Below are 24,319 nucleotides of genomic sequence, written 5' to 3' on the forward strand. Positions count from 1 at the left end.
ATGTGTCTGAACAAGAGACGCGCAGAGGTAACGAAACATCATTATGTGCCTTATTTCTTTTTGAACCTTAGGCGAGTTCCGGTTTATTTGACGGCGTCGCACCCTCGCCTGACGAGATTTCGTCAAACTTTGGAACATACTGCAACGCTTGTGATATGTTATCGTCTTGGTGGTATCCTGCAGTCATCGTGACTGACTATGTTCGTATTTTTAAGTTATCAGGTAAACTTATTCTAAACTGAAGAGATAAATTCGTGGAAGCTGGCAAATATAGTGAGCCCTTGTTGACGTCCCGGCGTGTTACACGCCGTGGACGTCCACCTCTTCACGCCACGCATGCCGCGTGCAGCGTCATGGCTTCCTTCCTCTGTCCAAGTATTCGATGTTGCGGTCTCTACCAGGAGCGGCCCTGAGACCTTCGGTGAAGAGTCGCCTAAATGGTTGGCCTGTTTGACACATACTGCGCTCAACAAATACGTGGCCTGAACATCCAAGTAGCCGCAAAGAGCATGGCTTCTACGGCTTCACACACTCATGCTTTTCATTTTGTGATCGGTGACGAGCGTTGTTCTATCGTTCCCTTCGGCCCGCAGGTGACTAACGTTGCCTCTCTTAGTATTTTTTTCAAAGTCTCCTTCCAGACCGTGTCACCATACAGCAAGGTTCTCTCTGAGAACTCTAGCCTTATGGGCGGAAGGCGTTGTGTGCTCAAACAGGCACCCGCTTCTTTTGAATGGAGATGAGCACAGTTGCCCGTGATATCTGGTCACCGAGTGACATTTTACTGCCGTGGATCGTATAGCGGGTATTGTAGATGCGGTTCCAGTGACCACTGCCGGGCATGGTGCTCCACACCATTACGTAGCTGTTGTAACTTCCACGGTCACAAAAGTGTACGGTGTACAATTAACAACTTAGCTCATGTCTGCAGGCACATCATATATATTTGTAGTAACTCACCAGCAATAGTCTACAGAGGAGTAACCATTAAAATTATAAAAGCCGTTATCTTCCTTACGAACAGCGTCCGTGGAAGACGGCCAGGAAATATCCATGGATATCACGGAAAGCGACGTGGTCTCGATACGTGAACATGTTGGACTACGATGCGTCTCGCAACAGTGTTACAACGCAGGCGATTGTAATGGAAAAAGCGCCCTATGAGTCACTCCTTGATGGAGCCCGAGAGCTTCTCCAAAGGTAAGAGATGCTATTTCTTCTTACCTGCAGGGAACATGGCTCTTCGCCCAGCACTCAGTACAGTGCGTATTAACATTTACTAGACTTGGGTAGCAACGACGATATACAACGGCAAAAACATCTGCGCTTCCAAAACATTCTATTCCAGGAGTCTGTGGAAACCGCAGACAAGTAAAGAATTGGAGAGATTTATATGCGTTTTTTAATAAATTATATGTTATTCTTTATTCATTTATTCATTGATTTGTTTGTTTGCTTATATATACACAATACTGCCAGCTGCCCTTTGGCATCCAAAGGGGGAGTGGTTAACAGTGAAACGAAAACGTGAGGTACAGATGTTGGATTGACATAGCGGTAAAGGGCAGAGGTTACAAAAATCAATCACTCTCAATCGCATCGTAAAAGCTTATTCGAGATAAACTGAAAGCATTGCACTTAAGGGCGAGGAAGAACAGTGTCAAAAAATATCAGCACATCAGAATCGATGAAATGGAAAGAAGGTTGGTCATGAACTAGCAGACGGCAAAAGTATAGAAAACGAAAAAAATACAAGCAGACACACGTTATAGTGGAAGGAGGTGGATTATCTTGATTTGTGGTTCTTTAACGTGCTGGTTAAGAACTGCAGCACTTGAGCATCTCAATATCACACAAACTACCAGCACTTTGTTCTACCGCTGATAAAAAAAGATGCTGACAACGATATAGTCCATTAGGTCGGCAAAATCGTGCATGATTCTTCACTGTGTTGCCTGATGTGCAGCAACTGTTACAGGGAACACGACCAAGACGCGTAGCTTGTATTCCCTTCCAAGTCCTCTATTAACTACGCAAAGGAAGTACACTCAACTCTTCCTCCTTTCTCAACTCCTCCTCTTTCGGGGTTACCTACCATCCCATCACTACAAGGTGGCAGTACGACCTGTAACATCGTCCTCAGCACTATTGGCGCAAAAGTCACCAGCTCAAAGCGGTAATAAATGGCAGATTTCAAGCAATATGTGCACCGTTTAGGATATGAGTTGCTTGCTATGCCACAATATTCCGCTTAGGAATAGAGTCTCGCCGTGATTGGAGAAGCAGACGTCACGTCCCCAGCTTGCTGTCCGCTTAGCAGCGTGAGCAGACGCAGTCTTCGGCAGTCTCCGGTTTCTTCACGTCGCTAACGCCGTGATTGTTTTCAGGTTGTGTCTTTTCCGAGTTTCCTTCTCCTCTTCGTCCTCCTCCTCCAATTAGCCTGGTGAACAACAACTTGTCGAGAGCAGCAGTCGGTGCCTCGCAAATAAGAAAAGATAAATAGGAGAGCAAGAAGCTCCAGACGAGCAGAAGAAACAGCAACGTGAGCTGAAAGGGAAAAGAGAAAGAAGAGGCGGTTCACTGTCTTTGAAAAAACACCCGAATGGGAAATTTCTGGGAAGGATTCGCATTCTAACAAGCCTACGTAAATTGGCGTATTAGTGTGAGGCCTTATGATGCATCAGTTTCAAATGTTATGTTACGAAGCTCTATCAGCTTATCGATTTCTTAGAGACTGTAATGGTATAGTACGGCTATTGCAAAGCTGTTACTCCTACCTATGCACTTATGTCGCCGATGATTTTCCGGCGATCAAAATAACTCTTTATGCAAGTGTCAGTAGAAAAGCAACATTAGCTGCTTACCTACATCACTAATGTTTCTCGTATAGTACCTTGCTTTAGCCGTTGCACTTATCTTTTACGATGCGCACCTCCTCACTCAGCTACTACTGTTTCTACAATCAGTTCTTTCATTGCTCCTTTGTTCCTTCCCCTCAGCACAACTTATCGCAAAGGGGCATCTGGCTACCTCCTTGCTCCTCACTCCCGCCACTGTTGTAGCTGCTACAACTTGTGTGACCGCTCATACAAACAGCAGTCAGGACTTGTATGGTCGGTTCTTTCTTTGTCTCCAGTGTGTTGTGCTGTCTGGGAACAATTAACCGCTAACCGCAATGATAACCACGGTACAGCTTAGTCATCTCCCAGCCATTCCTGATACTGCTTGAGTTAGTTACACTGTGCAATCATCGTGCTTCATCATCACCGCCGCTATCGGCCAGTACTTATGTCCAGAACCCGCTGCGGTGATCTAGTAACCATGGCGCAGCGCCGCTCAGCACAACGTCCCGATTTCTTTCGTCAGCCACGTGATCGGAGCGGATCTGATGGGAGTGGACTGCGAAAAACGCTGGTGTATGGTGCTTTGAGTGCACGTTAAAGAAACCAAGTTGGTCAAAGTTAATCGGCAGTCCCGCATTTAAGCATTCCTTATAACACACTGAGCAGTGCAGGAGGGACGTTCAACTCCACAATTAAGTTCATAGAGGTCCAGTGATGGACAAAGGTCTTACCAAGCGATTTCTGTAACTCGACTACATGTCATCATCATCATCATCATCAGCCTAGTTACGCCCACTGTAGGGCAAAGGCCTCTCCCATACTTCTCCAACTACCCCGGTCATGTACTAATTGTGGCCATGTTGTCCCTGCAAACGTCTTAATGTCATCTGCCCACCTAACTTTCTGCCGCCCCCTGCTACGCTTCCCTTCTCTTGGAATCCAGTCCGTAGCTCTTAGTGACCATCGGTTATCTTCCCTCCTCATTACATGTCCGGCCCATGCCCATTTCTTTTTCTTGATTTCAACTAAGATGTCGTTTACCCGCGTTTGTTGCCTCACCCAATCTGCTCTTTTCTTATCCCTTAACGTTACACCCATCATTCTTCTTTCCATAGCTCGTTGCGTCGTTCTCAATTTCAGCAGAACCCTTTTCGTAAGCCTCCAGGTTTCTGCCCCATATGTGAGTACTGGTAACACACAGCTGTTGTACACTTTCCCTTTGAGGGATAGTGGCAACCTACTGTTCATGATTTGAGAATGCCTGCCAAACGCACCCCAACCCATTCTTATTCTTCTGGTTATTTCAGTCTCATGATCCGGATCCGTGGTCACTACCTGCCCTAAGTAGATGTATTCCCTTACCACTTCCAGTGTTTCGCTACCTATCGTAAACTGCTGTTCTCTTCCGAGACTGTTAAACAGTACTTTAGTTTTCTGCAGATTAATTTTCAGACCCACCCTTCTGCTTTGCCTCTCCAGGTCAGTGAGCATGCATTGCAATTGGTCTCCTGAGTTACTAAGCAAGGCAATATCATCAGCGAATCGCAAGTTGCTAAGGTATTCTCCATCAACCTTTATCCCCAATTCTTCCCACTCCAGGCCTCTGAATACCTCCTGTAAACATGCTGTGAATAGCATTGGAGATATCGTATCTCCCTGTCTGACGCCTTTCTTTATAGGGATTTTGTTGCTTTCTTTGTGGAGGACTACGGTGGCTGTGGAGCCGCTATAGATATCTTCCAGTATTTTTACATATGGCTCATCTACACCTTGATTCCGTAATGCCTCCATGACTGCTGAGGTTTCGACTGAATCAAACGCTTTCTCGTAATCAATGAAAGCTATATATAAGGGTTGGTTATATTCTGCACATTTCTCTATCACTTGATTGATAGTGTGAATATGGTCTATTGTTGAGTAGCCTTTACGGAATCCTGCCTGGTCCTTTGGTTGACAGAAGTCTAAGGTGTTCCTGATTCTATTTGCGATTACATTAGTAAATACTTTGTAGGCAACGGACAGTAAGCTGATCGGTCTATAATTTTTCAAGTCTTTGGCGTCCCCTTTCTTATGGATTAGGATTATGTTAGCGTTCTTCCAAGATTCCGGTACGCTTGAGGTTATGAGGCATTGCGTATACAGGGTGGCCAGTTTCTCTAGAACAATCTGACCACCATCCTTCAACAAATCTGCTGTTACCTGATCCTCCCCAGCTGCCTTCCCCCTTTGCATAGTAATACCCTGTAAGTTTCCTGTCTCATCGCAACACCCAGTTTCCTGAACGGCGACCAAGTTTGCGCTCAAGGCATTACATGTTCATGCGCATTACACTGCACGCATATGTTCACTTAACTGCAATTTTACGTCAAATGTAAGCAAGTGCGCCTATGACTAAGACAGTGCTTTAAGCTGTCTGAAGATAAGCCGTGTTGATAAGTAGCTTTTGCTCTTGCCCGAAACAATAAACGTCATTCTGCTCACGCTGAACTATATACCTGTAGTGTTTACTGCACTGAAACGTGCACATTTGTTGTTAGTTATATCTGCAATGCTTTGTTGGTTGTTCTGTTCATCGTTTATATGACTAATTATGCTGCGTTGACAAGCTTGTTATGCTGGGTCATTGCTGCATTTATTTGTTGCAAGTACAACGAGAACAAAAGTAAATATAAAGAAATATATTTCAGGAATATTTGTATCATGCTTATTTGAGAGCAGGCCTTCAAACTACTTTACCGCGGTCCTTTTCACTAGATTTCTACTGAGTCCATCCTCAGTAACTTTGTTAGAGATAGGGTAGCAGATTCGTGTTTGATAGCCTCAGTCGCAAAAGCGACTAAGGCCATGCTACGCCAAATTTTAAAGCAGTGAAAGCTGCGTTATTTTATATGCTGTGCAAAAAACCGGTTTCTTCTAAAAAGCTCAACAAGTCAATGAAGGGCACTGGCGGATCATCTCCGAGTATTGAGGCGGGGTGTAAAGATACGTGTAAGTTATAGAGATTCTGTAAAAGCTTTCGTCTCGGTATTTCAGTATGTGGACACGTCATAATAACGTGCATTACTGTAAGTGCTTCATGGCACTTCTCACAACTTGGCAGCTTTTCATTTTGAAGTAGAAAATTGTGTGTAAAGTGTGTAAGCCCTATTCGGAGTCTACATAGGATCACCTCATAGAAGCGTTGCTGGTGAGTGCATGGCTTCCACTCTCCAATCAGGAGTTTTATTGTATGTAACTTGTTATTTATGCAAGAGTCTCCTCCTAGTTGCCACTTTGACGCGAGGGCCTTATGAATAGCTCGATTACTATCTCTGCATGGAAGTCTCGTTTGCATTATGCTTTCGTGCGCTGCCATGAACGCGCATCTATCTGCTGCTTCATTCTCTGGTATCCCAACACGGCATGGGATCCAGCATAATCGTATGGTTCTTTCGTATGTATTATAGGCCACCATGTTTAGGATATCGCGAAGTAGGGGTCTAGTCGCGGAGTTAAGGTTTAGAGCTCTGAGTGTGCTCATCAAATCGGTATATATGACAGCATTCATCTGCTTGTCGGTGGTAATTTTTTACTGCCGTCCATATCGCATAAACTTGGGCTGTAAAGACAAGAAAAATTAATTATCCGAATGCTATTTTCCCAATTTTTCGTTATGATCCCAAGACCTACGTATTCTTGTGTTTAAGAGGCGTCAGCGTAAAATCCCGTGTAGTTCTTATATTTTCCTCGAATAGCTCGGTAGTCTTCTGTTATTTGTTCTTGTAGAATGTATTTTTTCTTTAGATGCGTTAGTGTCCAGGCACATAGCTGTGAAAATTTGTACCATGGGGGACATTTTGATGGGCTTTGAGTAAGCTGCAGGACCTCATGAGGAACATCATAAGTCACAGTATTCTTCGTGTCGTAAGATAAGTGGCCGAATCATGTTCGGTTCGTTTGTGTAGTGTACCCGTGATTTCCACTATGTTTAGGTGCTGTAGCATATATGTTGTGATGATGACCGAATTCTCAGTACACAGGAAAGTGTTAGTAGTGCCCTGCGGTGCTGTAAGGAAGGCTCCTTGCAGCCAACATATAAACTTTGGATAGGCGATGTACTGTAGGCACCACTCGCCAGTCGTAGGCTGCGATTATGAACTGAATCAAATCGTCTGATGTATTACTGCTTAGCTGCATCATAAACTACACTACCATAGTCGAGGATGCTACGTACAAGGGACTACTATAGTCGAGGATGCCATGTACAAGGGACCGGTATATACGTAGTAGACAAGTTCGGTCAGATCCCCAGTGCTTGTGGGATAGCACCTTAAAATATTTAGTGCAATATTTTATCTCATTTAGGTTGTGTTAATGTGGGCCAGGAAGTTCAGTTTTGTGTCAGAAGTTACGCCTAAAAATTTGTGGCTTCTTTGACCGGCAACGTTGTACAATCCAATGTGAGAACTGGATTGCAGTATAGCCCTCACTTCTGGGAGATGAGGACTGTAACAGTTTCATCCGTTGAAAAACTAAATCCATTTTCGTCAGCCCATTGTGTGAAATCATTTATCGTTGCTTGTAGTTGTCTTTCGCAAGCGGGTAGATTTGAGGCACGGCAAGCCACTTGCAAGTCGTCGACATATATTGAGTGCATATCAGAGGATGGGCCAACCTTATTAACAGAGTTCATTTTGACTATGAAGAGTGTCGTGCTCAGAATGAAACCCTGTAGAACGCCATTTTCCTGTGTAAATGTGCGTGAAAGTATTGTGCCGAGACGCGCCTGAAATGATCTATTCGCCATAAAATCACATAGACAGTTTATCATTCTGCCACGAACTCCCAAGCCATCCAGGTCTTTAAACTTCCATACCGCCGCGTGGTATCTTATTCTTTTTCTAAACTGAAAAAAAAATTGCAAGACAGTGTTGTTTGTGTAGAAACGCGCTACGTATTTGATGTTCTAGTCGTAGGAGTTGGTCAGTTGTCGAGCAGCCCTTTCCGTATCCGCACTGGTGCATGTCTATTAGGATTCTTGATTCAAAGATGAATATGAGTCATATGTTTATGATACTCTCGAAGGATTTGGCTAGACAACTTGTTAATGCAATGAATCTGGACCTGCTTGGGGATGTTACGGGTTTACCTGATTTCAAAAAGGCATTATGACTGCATTTTTCCAATCTGTAGGCATTACTCCAAATTCCTATATATTGTGTTTTTACTGATGCTTGAGATAGGTGTGCCAGCATTGTGTAGTGGACACGGTCAAGATCTGTTGGCGTTTTTTTTTTTTACCGGCAGAGAGAACTCTGTGCAATTCTGGCATTGTGAGGCGGCTATTATCAACTTCATTTCAAGGCCCAACAGAGGGCAGCCTCTGTTTCTCAGCCGACTCTCTATATTTTAGGAATGCATTTGAGTAACTGAGGTTTTTTAGCGCAGCAAAAGGGACGAGAGACAGTGGCAAGACGCGGACACAGCGCTATGTCCTAGCGCTGTGTCCGCGTCTTGCCACTGTCTCTCGTCCCTTTTCATGCGCTAAAAAACCTCAGTTATTGAATACCAACACGCCCTAACCTACGCTCTTTCAAGCCGCATTTGAGTAGTTTCCTGTGCTGGAGATGTAACAGTGTTGGCCTAATAAGTTAGCCTCATCCTGTAGTGTTGTTTGTGTGCCTGGACATGAAAGTAGTGGTATTGTATATGACGTGTACTCTCCTTTAAATTTCCTCACCTGGTCCCACAATCATTTTGATTTGACTGTACTATTGATTGAAGATATGCATTTTTGCCATGATGGTTTCTGCGCCTATCTTGTAATAAATCGTGCTTTGGCCTTGGCCTGTTTGAAATTTAGAAGGTTGCTATAAGTGGCATACTTCCGTAGGATTCTCCAGGCCGTATTTTCTTTTTTGTTTTGTATTCGGTACATCGTTTGTCCAACAGGGATTTAGCTTTTTGCGCAGAATACCGGATGACTCGGGTATTGCTTTTTCTGCCGCTGACATTATGACCTCAGTGATTTTTGTCTTAAGTTCGTCAATGCTTAGTTCTGGCGAAAAGACAACTTCCAGTTTCGCGTTCTTCGTAAAAACCGGCCAGTCAGCGAGCTGTAATTTCCGCCGGCGTGGCCTAGTGACAAAGGTTGGTGGTGGTGATCAAAGTTTGATGACTGTGGGCAAGTGATCACACCATATGACGTGTCAAGGGCTTCGCATTTAAGATCATCAAAAAGCGATGGTGAGCAAAAAGTTAAATCTAAAGAACTAAAAGTGCAGGAAGTCAGTGAAAAGTAAGTTGGTGCACCTCAATTTAAAAGGCAGATATCATTTGAAAGAATAAAATATTCAACGACCTGCCCTCCTTGGTCAGTTTTGACACTGCCCCAAAGAGTACAGCGAGCATTAAAATCCCCTACTAAAACAAATGGCTCCGGTAGCTGACCTGTTAAATTTTCTAAGTGTTTAGTAGTAAAATGTGTGGGAGCTGGAATATACTGTGAACAGATGGTGATGGTTTTGTGAGCTAAAACGGTGAAAGCAACGGCATCTATGTGACTGTTAACGGGAACTTCTCTAGCTGCAATACCGCCCTGCAAAACAATGGCTACACCACCCGAAAGCGGCTTCGTCTGAGTACGGTCGCGCCGCACAGCCGTGAAACATTTTAAAATATTTTTGTGTTTCTCGCCTAGGTTTGTTTCCTGTAAGTATAAGGCCACAGGAGAGAAGTTAAATAACAGGTCCTTGATGTTACCTAAGTAACGTAAGAGACCTCCAGAATTCCAGTGGATAATCAAGCCATTATGAAATTGTAAGCTAAAAAATGGCATTACGAGTGAATAGGAGATGAGAAAGATTAGGGGTATTTATGATGAAAGAATCCGCACTACAAGGAACGGTTCTGTTCAATGAGGGTTATCAAGCTTTGCGGTCACAAATCTAAACCAGAAGGAAGTTTCCCGTGGAGATAGATAAAAAATTGACTTCGGTGATTTTACGTTTCAAAACCACAACCTGGTTATAAGGCGCGCCGCAGTGGACGACACCTGATAAATTTTCATAGCCTGGTGTTCTTAACTGAGCACCAATTGCACGCAACATGAGTTTTCTTTGCATATCCCTCCCATTTGAAAGCGGCCGCCGCGGCCGATTGTGGCACCTGCGCCCACGTGCTGAGCAGCGCAACATCATAGCCACTAAATTACGGCGGCGAGTACAAAGAGATGCAGACTTGAAGCCATCGACAGTGCGAAAAAATACAAAGCTTCAGGTCAGAACCAGCGTTTCGACATCAGCACTTGCCTTCGTCAGGCACTCCTCCTTTTCCCCCTCTAAATAATTCTGGTAAGCCAGTTTATTTCTAACTTACCTGATTGAACACCGACCAGAACGTTCGTTCCCTTGACGCGTGAAACAAGAGGTGGAGGAAAGGCACGTGGATGAGGTAGACGCCGAAGGAGAGCTTGCTCAGTGGCACGTAAGCGTTCCAGGATAGCAGCTTCGATAGAGCCCCTGCAGAGACAAACAACGAGGAAATTCTCTTTTTTCCCTATGACCTCAGCTTATGAGCTTAGCCAGACTTCGAAGGGACATAAATGGACGCCATATGCTTTTAAGAAAGTCCTATTTAGGTGATATGGGCACATATGAGCGCCTATAGTAACTGATTTGAACTTTGGATACATGTACTCCAAGAGCAAAATTTATGACAGAGAGAGTGATTGTAGAGATGAAGAGGTGCTCTTTTCTGCACCTATTTTGCGAGCATGTCTCAGCGCCTTGAGGAAGAGGAGGAGGACATAAATAGGTAAGAAGAGGGAAATACGATCGTACCAGTCGCAGTACGCGTTGTGAAGAAGCATCACAAGTAGCGATATTATGAATCACCGCTTACAGAGTGACACCAAGAAGACGACAAAAAATTTGTAGTGCGTGCAACCTCAGGTGATCATTAGTGACTGTAATATGGTTAGCATCCTTTCTTATGCTAACTGTTTCATTGAACATTATACCTGATAAATACTGGTGATGGTCAAACTAACGAGGCGTAGACAGGATTGTGCGATATCTTCAAGTGCAGATTGTTCATCTTTACGTGTTCCGGTTGCCTTCTACCTACACTTTCTCTACATTTGCACATATACACATTGCATGCCTGCTATATACATCCATCCAATTTACGTCGATGTCTCAATCGGTTCCGCAACACTAGTGGATGATACTGCCTCATCTCCCACAGTTTGCACAGATGCTTGCAGCGATGGCCAGCTTGTGGCCCAAGTAACCCAAGTCCCTCAGCGACACACCCAGGGCCCCAAGTTAGTGTCAAAGAGGTTCGCTCAAGTATTGCACCCACACAATGACCCAAATTTGAGGTGACGGCGTTCACTGTGGAGCGCCTCATACCCAAATGCACATACCCATTCACCTAAATTGAGATCGAAGAGGTTCAGTGAAGTGTGGCGCAAACCTAGGTTCACATACGTCGTGATCAAAGTTGGGGAGAAAGATGTTAATTAAACAACGCAAGATAAGCAGTATCGGATACCCTTCAACACAAGTTGGCATGAAATGGATTACCTCATCAGGGGCACATACCCAATGTCACATATCCGTGACACAACTTGAACCAGAAACTGGCTTCGAATCCGGTTCCCTCATCACAGCAGTGCAAAGCCCTAACACATGTAACACGGACTACCCAGTGATACAATTTGGATGGAAAGCGGATCGGGACACCGACGTACCCGCATTGCATTCAAAAAGAAAGGTGTTTCTCCCCTTGCGTCCTGTCTTGACGTAAGCGCTTTCTAAAGCGGTAGCATTCTTTCGCCATTTCAGGCACTTTCCGGGAGCTATGATTGTATCTATGTTTCAAACGAGCCGTTTTCCCGCATACCTTGGTAAATGGGTGACCGTGACAAAAAATTTATTGGAGTGTCCTGGGGAACTTGATTGTGGGGAGCCGAAGGCTAGCCCGCGGTATAATGGGTGGTGCATCGGACTTCTGCGCTGAGGGAACAGAGTTCAAAACCAATCATCGGGCCAACTGCGATTACTGAATGTGTGGCATTGTGTTCAACGCTATTCAACGAACATCTCTCACGCCGACATCAGTCACTGTGGATGCGGAAATGAGTGGGTAACGCTGTTCAAACAAACTCTCTGACGCAAACTTAAAGCATTGGATATGTGCAACTTGGTTTTTGCTGGTCTTCAGTGAACATGTTGATACCAATATGTGTCACTAGGTCTGTGCGTTGTTGAGTGAAGGTGTTTGACCCCAACTTTAGTAATTAGGTATGTGTCACCGGGAATGTGCAACTCTACAGTAGACACTTTTAGCACTGCGTGCGCTGCATAAGAAACGCTGCTGCTTCTGCAAGAGCGCTACGTTCTGCATGACGAGCATGTGCGGAACGCAACACGAACCGTGCGTGATGCGCACAGGGCCCCAGCGTACACATGCACCCGATTCTTGGGCGAGTATATGAGGGACCTCACGTGCTGCTCTCGTAGTTCTAGTTCGTTCCCGATAAGGCGTGACTCTTGGTTGTTTCCAAAATAGCAGCTACTGTGCCATAACCTGGCCACGGATCCGACTTGGACGTTTGTATTGGCTTGACTGTAAGCAATAAGCGCTTCATTTTTATCTCCCAGATGACACAGCATGTTTCCGTACGTTAACGCACGTGAGCACTCCCGTCTGCTAAATGCCCTGTCGTGAGACGCGCTGCCACGTTGTGAAATGTGCTTCTGTGCCGAGAGCGCACCCTCATGGCGCAATGTTATAGCTACCTAATGACAAAAGAGATCCCTTAAACTTAAATTGAACCCACGTCACAAGTGTTCCTCAAGTACAGCAAGCAAACGCATTAGCATTCTGCGCCACAAATGCAACGGGTATCTAGCGCTTTCAATGAACGCCTTTCACGCCAGTGCTTTGGCGAGCTGCGCCAAGAATCCACTGGGTATGTGCGCTCTTCAAATAATCGCTGGTCAACTTGGATCACTGAGTACTCGAGTGTTACTGAGTATTCAACAAGCGAAGGAACGACTCTCAGTGTTCGCAGGCACCGGTGCACCACGCCTGTAGTCTCGGAGGGCACGGGCCGGCTTCTCAGCAGCGTCAGTAGATGGCGAGTCAAGTCCAGAAAGAAGCGAGAGGGAGGAGACGAGTGCGCCATGCATTTCGGATGCCATGCGCAGGCTTCGCGGCGGCCGCGATACATGGCTGCCAGCGTTCTTAGAAAACGCGAAAGAGGAGGCCCGTCTCACTACACTCGTCATACATAGTTCGTTTCGACGGTGGCAATACGTTGTGCCGCTATGTTATTCAATGCTAACGCATGGCTGTCGACAGTCATCGCGAGAGGGGTTCCGCGAAATATTTTTTTAGTGCAATTAGCATCTTTTGGGGAACTTCACGGATTTCCTGGGGGCTATCTGCTTTTCTATCCAACCGTTGTGCTGCTAACATGGGTCCCTGGGCAACCTATACGTGGTCGATGCCTACATCACCATGCCGCTGTGCTGAGAAAAAAAGGGTCAGAAACCAACCGTCGGACCAAGTTGGGTCACCGGCTATGCGCCGCTTTTTAATGGACCTCGATCGCTCACTCTAAATTTACTTACTGAGTATGGCCCACTATTTAGGTGCCCCTCTTGAATGAACCTATTTCACGCCAAATTTGTTCACTTACCATGTATCATGGGGTACGCCCCGCTCTCCAATAAACGTCTTTGTCACCAACTTGAACTCACTGTGTATGCGCCACTGCGTGCATAGGCCGCCTCTTGAATGACAAAATAACATTTAAAAGAAACATATCCTGTGTTGGGCGGAATCGAAGCCGCGTCATGCATAATAAACTAATCTTCTCTGGGGAAATTATATTCACATGCGCGCCACGCGCAGACCTCGTGGTACCGTCGCTATAGTGGAAAGCGCCAGAGAGGGTCAGCTGCTTACATGATCCATGCATAACGCGTCCCTGCGACGGAAATATCACGCGTCGCCACATTCCTTCAATACTAATCGCCTTAACGTCGTCATTCATCTACAAATGGACTCTGCCAGAACAGTTCTTTTCTTGATCGCCTCCGCATGCAACAACCGGAAGAATTAGCTCGCTTTGCGAGTTGGGGACTTATCATGCGAGGACATTCAGTGACCACAGAAATGCAACCGCCTTCGAACTTGGCGAGCACGCGTGCCAAGGTAAAAAGCAGCTACCGTATAGAGCAGCAAAGAAAAAAGAACATGGGACGAAACACCACACACTATGCTGTACATCTGCAGAGATGGTTCCAGTTATTGCGCAATAGGCTCGCGCATCGTGAATCTCAACAACGATATCACTTGAACTGTGAAATAAAATTAAATCAAGTTGAGGAGGTAACGCCCACTTGCTATGAATAGACGCCGTAGCATGAAACTGTGGTTCATATCGACCACCAGTTGTTCGTTGAAGTGCGCCTAAATGTAAGTGTAGGCGAGCGTTCTTGGATTCCGCCTTATTGCAATACGGCCGTTGCGACGGCGAATGGACCGCGTGGCCTTGTACTTGGCAGGAGAACGCCACAGTAACTGAACCAACGCAGCAGGAGTTGCTCGTATCATTTGGGCATGATAAAAAAAGATCAGAAAAGCCGAGCTCTTACTGTTTCAAGAGCGCTGAGAATGTGGTGGTGTAATTTAATTTAACCTATACTCACAGATTCCTCTTTTTTTCGCACATAAGCCGAAGTATTCATGCAATATATCACTCGCTCTAGAGATATGACTATTGTCTCAAAGCATCACTAATGCCGTAGCAGGGCTGTACGCTCTAAATACAAAGAGTATCTGTACACTTTATCAAAAACTTCAATTAGTAGAAAAGTTCATACAACAGAAGAGGGTTTATGGTGCGATCCGATTACAAAGTATGCAGGCATTGGATAGGTTTCCTTGATGCGGGACAATTGTGATCGCATACTTCGGGTATATCTCTGCACTTTGCGGTCGTAGTAATGTTTCGTAGTGCCTGTGGTAATGCGAATCGTGACATTGGTCACCCACACTTTTGCTCTGATGTTACCTCACAATAACATGCCTCGCCAGCATGTGGAATTGTATGAAAAAGTTGGGTTTTTTGCCACCATCCTTTAACAGCTAGATGCGCACAGACTGATACCCTCTCCACCTCTCTTTGGTGCACCAGATAAGGATAAATGCTTCAGTCGTAGTATTGGACATCAGTAGTTATTCGAAAATGCTTTCTCAACCCACAAAAAATTAGAGGACGCTTAAGCTTCGCCTTCAATAGTGGAACGCAATAGCGGTATCGCACCCCGTTCGCACCGCCCACTCATTCGCTCGGCATGCTCTTGAGTCACACAAAACATAGTTTTCATATACAACACATCTAAGTCCACAGCACAACATACGAGGCGCCCCGCATCTGACTTTCCACTCACCAATCACGCGGAGAGCGCCGAGTAACGCAGCGTTCGGCGCAGCAACGAAACGTGCGCCTGAGCAAGCGGAACGAACCGAAGAACTCGGTGTCTCGGAGGGAGAAACGATCTACGCGAGCCAAACGTCGTGATAGGCACGGACAGCCGGGCCACGCCGAGCCATGAAGACGGACATGATCATGGGGCTGACGCTTCGATGGGTCGTCCTCTATCTCGCTTGGGAGTACCGCGCAGACGCAAGACTCCTCGCCAGCAGCCGGGCACACATCGCAGGAGATGTTTTCCCACCAGACGCGCTACGGCGAAGCGATCACGTCAGAGGCGTCCCGCATCGGAGGCTGCACCTAGGAATCGCGCTGTGAGCGGAAAGAGGAGCCGCGTCGCCTAAACACGAGCGTTCGAGTGACGCACGCTGCAAGTTGAAAGGGGAGAGAGCGAGAAAGCTTATTAAACGGAAGGGTATTAAGGCATCCTCGCACCGGTCCCCGCAAGGCCCCAATGCGCTCAAACGAGACGAAGGGGAGAAGCGGGCGAGTGGCGCGCCACCTGTCAGGGCAGCGCCGCACATTGCGAGGAGGGGGTCTTCTGTGTTTGCCGCAAGGTGGCTCTGCGTGTGCGCCACGCGCAGAATAAATGTAGCGGAAACGTACTTCGCTAGTCGTTTAACTGCGACTTCTGTAATTCACATGCTCATAATTCCCGATGTACACCACAGTATAACTTTCTACGGCACGTTTCTAAGGCAACACCGCATTCACTAGAGGTGCTTTTGTCGCGCTTTGAACCATCGAACTCATGGCTGAGTGGTGGCGTCTGCGTCTCACACTCCGGAGACGCTGGTTCGATTCCCACCCAGCCCATCTTGAAAGTTGTTTTTATTTATTAATTGCCTTCCGGGATTTTCGCTCACGGCCAACGCCACCGACGCCGACCACACCAGCCTTTCTGCGACACGAGCTCCTTAACGCTGTCGCGTTAAAAGAATGCGGTTCCCTGGTTGCCGCGCTACACCAAACAACGCAAACTACCTGCAGTGCGCTAAGCCTTGGTGCAAGCATTTTCAGATTACGTTCTATCGCGCCCCGTTCTGTGACATTCCCCATTCTGTGACACCAAGGCTTTAGCACCAACAGTAGAGTTCAAATAGAATAAATTGAACTGTAATTTCTCGCACAACTACGAACCTCAGATTACTCCTAGTAGAAACGGAGCAATTCTTTCCAAAGTTCGACGGAGTCTCCCTTTGTAAAAGAAAACAAACATTTGATGCGTTCTCAAATGTTATCAAATATTTTCTTATGAAGGATGGAGAAATGTGCAAGTTGAGATACGTTAGTGGCTGCAACAATGCGACTTAGGACACGAACTATGAAGGGACTGCGACGCCACAAGGCGCTATTATATTTTTTTTAATGCTTATCACCTTATGAAGGGTACGTCGACTTGTGGTTTGCTACAGTCAAAATGACTCGCAGTACCACGTGCAACTCTGGAGACTGTGTTGAAATTGTAGAAGGTGTTCTTCACGGGTGCGCATCATTCGGTACCCACACAATTTCTCTTGTAGCTCCCCTTCCCCCTTCTGTGAATTCATGCTATCCGTACTTCTCAGCAGAGTTCTTATTACGACCTTCGGTTGTGGCAAGAAACAAATTCTCGTGTTCTGCTAGTCCGTATTGTTACTTATTGTTGTTTTGTTGTCTTGTATTTTTCAAAGAGGATAGTAATGCTATATCGAGCCAAGAACGGTGAGGAATAGTAGTCATACCCGTCAAAGCCACAACTGTCCTGAGTGGGAGTGCTTGGAAGGCACTGTAAAGCCACAATCGATTTGTTTGACCAAGTTTATTCACAAAAACTGTAACCTGAAATTAAAGATGAAGAGCGCTCATGATAGAAAGAAATATTTTGAAGTTCTAAGTTATTTTCCACAATTTGTAATGCTGTCGCACATTGCGGCGTCTAATACAGTGGAGTAAACATTCCGATAAGAAAAACAGCACAATCGTGATTTCCTTTTTATTCTTACTGAAAACTGTACTTCCGTTTTCTCGCAATACAAATATAGAAAAAGTCAGCAGCCTAAACTCACTCGTAATTTACATTTGGCGAGCTTACTGCTGACATTAATTACTTTGTTTAGTGCAAAACAACGGACACAATACGACAGGACAAGGCGTAAGAATTGGGAATTGGGAATACGCGAATTTTCTTACTGTTGACATTCCAGTTAAATGTTGTGCAAAAGAGCAGATTCATGATGTGGGAATTTTCTTCCAAGCACGCACAGAAACCTGTTCGCGTTCTTCTCCCATTAAAGAAGTTTGGGACTTTCTCGCTGCGCGGTAAAGCACCTGTCACGATCCGCCTGGGTTCGTGAACGAGGAAGGGCTCGAGGCACCCTCCGTTAGACACACGCTCCGTAGCGTGGTGATGATGAACGGTGACTGACCGCCGAGCAGCGGTGCTTATTGGTGCCGCGACCACTGTTGCCTACCTAGTCTGGCAGGCCACCGAGCCTGGCAGGCCAATGAAGATTATGCCCGAGGGGGCATCACGTGCTTGTTACACCCCCTTAGCCCCAGTTTGTTTGACCTCCGTCCAAGCCGGATTGACGGTGCCTGCTACCCAGGCGATTAACGGTCCGGTGGCCTCCGCGGTCGAGTGCTCCACCTGGGCACCGGTGTTGACGGGCCAGCTGTGGCAATGCCGGGTGCTGCATGAGCCAACCTCACTCCGTCCGGAGCGTCCGCGCTGGTCGGCCTTGTGAGAGGTGTCGGAATTGACACCGGCCCAAGGGCCCCAGCACAGCTGACAACGCATGCCACTTCCGAGGTGGGCGGTGCTCCGTTGGAAGCGACTGGTGTTGCCGCTAGTCCTCCTGCGGGCTGGAACTGTGAAGTGGAAGTCGAGGGTGCTAGCTAGGTCCCGAGGCAGAGCTTAACATGGTCGGCGTGTCTGTGCCACGTGGCCCCGTCTGGCATGCGGACGAGCAGCGATGAGACGCTGGCAGGAGACACCACCTCTCCAGCGTACCAGCGTGGGCCAAGACCGAAGTTCCTGGCGAAAACTGGAGCTTCCGACTCCGGCAAAGGCCCGGGACGGCGCCCTCGGTCAGCAGCCAGCTTCTGCTTCAGCTGCTTCAGGAGCACTGCGGATCAGAGGTCAGGATGCAAGACATCCAAGGGTGTCTTGAACATCCGCCCCAGCAAGAGCTCCCAGGGTGTACGGCCAGTGACATCGTGCGCCTTGTTCGGGTACTGAAACAGTATCCGGACAATCTGGGACCGAATATCTCTAGTCTGGCTCTTCTTGAGGTTGTCCTTCATGGTTTGAACCACCCGCTCAGCTGCACCGTTTGAAGCGGGGTGGTAGGACGCCACCATCATCCGGCGGATGCTGTTCTTCATCAGCCAGGCCAGGTACTCTGTGTGCAGGACCGTTGCCGGACGCGAAGACGTCCGGTAACCCCTGGCGGTGAGGACCTGTCGTATCGCTGCAATGGTCACGCCTGCTGATGGAGTGGCGACAGGTAGAACCTCCACCCACTTCGAGAAGGCGTCCACGGCCACCAGGAAATCATGGTCCTTGCAGGGCCGCCCAAAATTCTCATGCAGGCGGGACCAGGGTCGTTGTGGAAACGGCCACGGGGCGGTTTCCACATGACGTGAAGCCCGCTAATGCTCCTGGCAGATTTGGCAGCTCTGCACCATATGAGCGCTGTCCTGGTCCAGGCCAGCAACCATGGACTGGGCCAACATCTTGGTCTTTTCCACGCCAGATTGAACCGCGTGCAGCAACTGCAGGACCCTGAACTGGAGACCTTGTGGGATGACCACCCTGAAACGTCAAAGTAGGCAGCCCTGCTGCAAGCTCAGCTCGCCGGCCTTGTGGGTGTAGGCCTGCAGAACAATTCCTCCCCACGGGACACCACCTTAACCAGCTGAGACAGGACTGAGTCCCGGCTGGTCGCTTGCGCAGATCAGAAAAGCACCTCTGGGTATGCCTGCTCCGGCATGAGCACTTCATCAGGCAGTTCTGGCAGAGGCAGGTCGCTCAGGGCATCAGCAGTTCCCACGTCTTTTCCCGGACCGTAAACACGCTGGTAAATGTAAGCTGCCAGCCTCAAGGCCCAGCGTACCACTCGAGGTGATGCCTGCACCTGAACTGCCTTGTCAGGCCCCAGCAGCTTCAACAGCGGCTTGTGATGCATAACGGCCTCGAACTTCCAGCCCCACATATACTGGTGGAAACGTTCGACACCGAACATGAGGGCCAAGCCTTCCTTGTCCAGCTGGCTCTAGCGTTGCTCTGCAGCATGAAGCTGACGAGAAGCAAACGACACAGGTCATTCCTGGCCATCCTTGTCCCAGTATGCCAGGACGGCTCCCAGGCCGTATGGCGACGCATCTGCGGTCAGGATGACAGGCTTGGCGGCATCGAAGAGTACCAGCACTGGAGCATTGATGATTAACTCCTTGCTGCGCTGGAAAGCGCGTCCTGCTCCTTCTTCCAGGGCCATTGCTGACCATCTCGAAGGAAAAGATGGAGCGGCTGTATATGCTTCTATAGGTTCGGCAGGAAACTCGTGAAGTTGATGAGGCCGACGTCTGATGAGGCCGACGTCCTTCTTGGTCTGTGCCTTAGGCGCCTTGAGCACAGCATCAACTTTGTGGGAAGCCGGGGCTACGCCAGCCTGAGAAATGACACGTCCCTAATACTCAACACTGCGGGCCAGGAAAATGCACTTTTTCAGCTTGAGCTTGAGACCGCCGTCCTGCAATCGTGCGAGGACGTAGTGCAGGTTCTGCAGGAGGTCCCCATCGTCGCTGCCAGTAACCAGGATTTCATCCAAGTACAACGCCACGTGCCTCATGCCTCTGAAGAGGTTATCCATCTCCTTCTGAAATATGGCTGGGGCTGAGGCCATGCCAAACAGTAAGCGCGTGTACTGGTAGAGCCCCAAAGTTGTCCATATTGTGACATACTTCCGGGGAGGCATCCTGGAGCACCAGCTATTGGTAAGCATCTCTGAGGTCGAGCATGGTAAATTTTTGTGCTCGGTACAACGCTGACTAGAGTTCTTCAATCCGGAGCAACGGGTACTTCTCGGCGGTAGCAACGGGCTTGATGGTAACCTTGAAATCCCCGCAAATCCTGACACTGCCGTCTCCATTAAGGACTGGTACGATAGGAGCGGCTCATTCAGACACCTTGACGGGCACTAGGATGCCCTCTCGCTATAACAGTTGCAGCTCCTGGGTGACCCCGTCCTTCAGGGCGAACGGCAGTGGGCGAGGCTTGAAAAAACGTGGCCTAGCTCCCTCAGGTACATAGATGCCAGCCGTTGTGCCGGAGAATGTGCCCACCCCTGGCTGGAACAGGGACTTGAACTCGGTCAGGAGGCTGGGGACGTCTTTCGCCACATGCAGGCTGGCTTCCTGGTACTCTGGCAGACGAACGCCCAGTGCATGAATCCACTTTCGGCCCAGCAGCGTCGGCGACGACCCCTTGGTTAAGTAAAGGAGAAGGATTGCCTCTATGTTGCCAAAGCGAACGCTGACCTGTGTCTGACCCTGGACCTGGAAGAGCTGCCCGGAGTAACTGTGCAGCATCACGCCCGAAGCCTCGACGGACACGATGGGGAAGGTACGCTTGAACAGTTTCCCTGCCATGACCGACACGCTGGCCCCTGGGTCCAGCTTCATAGAAATGGGGCGCCCGCAGATTTCTACGGTCAGCATGTACGGCGCACAGGCGACGGTAGAAGGCATGTGTGCCACATGTCGAAAATCGGTGGGTCCTCGGCCACGATGCGGAGCCTTGCCGCGGAATACCTCGAGCCTGCTGCGGCACTCCCCCGCCGCGTACCCTTGCGACGGCTACCCTGGCCGCGGGCTTGTGTGGTACCTGGGCTTGAACCAGTTCGCTGCTGTTTGCTGTTCGTCCTCCCCCTTCGGCATATCCGTGCAGGTGCTCAGTTTTCCGGCACGTGAAGCATTGTGCTTGAGAGAACTGGCGCTGTGAGGTGGAGTGGGCACTACCACAGCGACCGCAGGTACTGTCCTTTGTCGCCAACTTGTTCACCGCCGCTTTCGCCGACGCTAAGCCTGTCGCACGGGCAATCTCGCCAGAGTCCTTGCTGGCAGCTTCCATTTCCAGCGCTGCCTTAACGACGTCGTACAGCGAGGGGTCGGGAAGCTTCAGGAGTCGCGTCTGCATGGCGGGGTTGTTTATGCCGCAGACGAAACGGTCCTGGAGCAGCGAGTCCAGCTGGTCCCCGAAAACGCAGCCACTCGCTACCCCTCGTAGCACAGAAATGAAGTGCCCGAGGGTCTCTTCCTCTCGGCGCCCCGGTTGTTGAAGCAGAAACGCTCCGTTAGTGTGGACAGTGCTGGATTGAAATGCGAGCGCAATATGGTGAGCAGATCACCCAACGCCTTAACATGCGGCGTGGCTGCCTTGAGAAGGTCGAGCAGGAGACTGAAGACGCGGGTATCGCAGCCGGCCATGAAAATGTCCCGCTGTTCGGCCTCGGGTGTGTCGTTTCTCCCTCGAATGACTCAATCCATGACCGACAAGCCATGACCCCCCCCCCCCCCCGTTGCTCAGCAGCACGGTGGCACCAACGGGGTGGGGGGGTTCCCCGCTCGCGGCGGCCTAGGTCGATCCGTGGCTACTCGCCACCAGTGTCACGAACCGCCCGGGTTCGTGAATGGCGGAGGGCTCGAGGCACCCTCCATTAGACGCACGCTCCGCAGAGTGGCTGTGATGAACGATGACTGACCGCCGAGCAGCTGTGCTCGTCGGTGTTTATTGGTTCAGCGACCGATGTTGCCTACCAAACCTGGCAGGCCACCGAGCGTGGCGGGCCAACGAAGGTTATGCCCTAAGGGCGTCATATGCTTGTTACTCGCCTTCTGTACCAAATTTTGGATTATAGCGAATATCTGCCTGCCGAGCAGCACGCTTCATATTGGCTTGCGGAACGCGCTTTGCTCGTAAGCGAAAAAAATATTGCCTTTGTAAACACGGCATTCCTTCTCACGCAGCGACAGCAGACTCATAAACCGTGCGAACGCCGGCACGTGGTTGCGTAGATTTAAACGGTAAACACATAATCGCTAATCAATACACTATAAATATTTCTCCCTCCACTTCGCAAGACAACCACAAACACCGCGCTGAGGCCTTTCGAATATTATTGGGTTATTTCTTGTTGCTGGATAGCATTACCTTGTACACCTAAAGCGTCAACAAAACTTATCCGCTCACACCAGTAAGAGAGAGAGATAGGCAAGAGAGGAAAGGCAGGGAGGTCAACCAGACGAACGTCCTGTTTGCTACCCTACCCTGGGGGAAATGAAAGGGGGACCAGAAAGAGGAAAGCGGGATAGAGGGAACACTGTCTGTGCATGCAGCAAAGTGCTTGCAAATCAGTCATGTCCAAGCAAGTGCTCCATTGATACGTTAGGCTGCCGTCAATCTTGATGGTTCACAGCTGGTGATGCACGTTGAAGTCACCAGTGAAGACCAAGGATCCGGTGGGCGTCATCAGTACGTTGCAGTGCGTGGCAGTATATTTTTAAGCTAAACTCCAGCCGTTCTGACTTCAGTGCGAATATAATGATGTGGGTGAGCCATGATGCTTATTAAAGAGTTGCAAGTACTGAATTGAGAGCATCCAGCACTTGCATGGCACTTCGCGCTGACGGAGTGTGCAGGTTATTAAGAGCACTCGAAAGGTATTCATAAGAGACCAGTAAGCTTTCTGTACAGCGGAGGGCTTCGTTTATTGATCTAGACATGTTCAAAACGAAGTAATCAATATCTTTCTAAACCTTCGACTTTCCTTATTTAGGCGACTTGAGACCTACTCTGTGTAAGCACACCGCAAGACAGGCGATAGAGAAATACGGTCTAGAAAGCAAAACACGGAACGCATGACCTTTCTCTGTCATGTTTTCAACGTGGCGATTTCTTCCTTTCAATCTTTTGTCCCCTTTTCTACGTGTCGCAGGGTAGCAAACAGGACAGCCGTGTGCTTAAGCTTCCTGTCTTTCCTTGCATTTTCTACCTCTTTCTCTAAGTAGCGATAAAGCGTGCTCTCACTGCTGAAAGTCTCTCACTCCTGTAATTGGCGATAAACAGGACTGCCAAAGCGCATCAAAGCACTGGCTTCCAATAGCGAATGATCGCTAACGCTGTTATATACTATCGTGCTATACATTCATATGCGGCCGAATGTGCAAAAAGTTGAGCTACTGCGCTAGGAGACCCCGCCTCAAATACCATCACCGGCCATGTAGCACTCTTCTTTTTTTATAGCTAGGCCTCAAGCGAGCCCAGCCGAGAACCTAATTACCTACCAACTGATGGCAAAGCAGCTGTTCAGGGGCAAATATTTCCCATTTAAGGCCACGATGTGGCATAGAAGGCGCAACGATTAGGCTTCCCAACAGCATTAATCGAGACGGGGCACCTTGGAGTATACAAGAAAAGAGACCGCATGATGTCACGGCGGAGCAACTGCTGCCAACCAAACCGGCTGTAGCGCGTATGCGCGTAGTGCATGCTTGGGTCCACCACGGCTACTGACGAGGACGCGAAAAAAATGACGGGGAGGCAGCTAAAGAATGCTTCAAATTTAAATATCGTAACGTCACACAAAAACATAAAATTTTGCCACCTTACCACCTCGCCCCGTGGAGCACGCGAGCGTGATCCATACTAGGAAGAGCGTCCAGAGGATGCGGTCCAAGAATGCCGCAAGGAGGGCCACGCCCATTGACACGGGATTCGGGCTTCTGTACCAGGCGAACTTCACAAATACGCAGAACAGACAGCAGGCCACGGACCCATACCAGCAAACCTGCTGGAACCGCTGGAGAAATGAACGCGAAACACACATCACACAGAGACTCAGTGCGGAATCTGACAAATAGGTATGCCACGAGTAGCGCAGTAGTAAACTTGGTTGTAAAACACGGTTTATTTCTGTCAGAAATTTGTGTCGCACGATCTCCC

General features: G+C 48.4%; 1 protein-coding gene across 1 annotated transcript; it reads right to left on the reverse strand.

Moving 5' to 3' along the window:
* Positions 1–1,405: 1,405 nt before the first annotated feature.
* On the reverse strand, positions 1,406–24,226 carry LOC129387146 (nose resistant to fluoxetine protein 6-like). Its single transcript, XM_055075848.2, has 3 exons — positions 23,987–24,226; positions 10,200–10,342; positions 1,406–2,547 (listed from the first exon to the last, which is right to left on the reverse strand). Exons 1-3 carry the CDS (start codon positions 24,201–24,203, stop codon positions 2,314–2,316), a joined length of 594 nt encoding a protein of 197 aa, XP_054931823.1. The 5' UTR covers positions 24,204–24,226; the 3' UTR covers positions 1,406–2,313.
* Positions 24,227–24,319: the final 93 nt, after the last annotated feature.

This window comes from Dermacentor andersoni, chromosome 3 (genome assembly GCF_023375885.2).
Source record: "Dermacentor andersoni chromosome 3, qqDerAnde1_hic_scaffold, whole genome shotgun sequence".
Classification (NCBI taxonomy): domain Eukaryota; kingdom Metazoa; phylum Arthropoda; class Arachnida; order Ixodida; family Ixodidae; genus Dermacentor; species Dermacentor andersoni.

Bases quoted from the DNA above. Each gene is read 5' to 3' on its own strand.
- LOC129387146 (XM_055075848.2), bottom strand. From the start codon at position 24,203: ATGTGTGTTTCGCGTTCATTTCTCCAGCGGTTCCAGCAGGTTTGCTGG. The intron at 10,343-23,986 runs GTAAGGTGGCAA...TTGTCTCTGCAG, and splicing joins GTGCTCCACGGGGCGAGGTG to GGGCTCTATCGAAGCTGCTA. The intron at 2,548-10,199 runs GTAAGTTAGAAA...TTTCCCTTTCAG, and splicing joins TCTGGTCGGTGTTCAATCAG to CTCACGTTGCTGTTTCTTCT.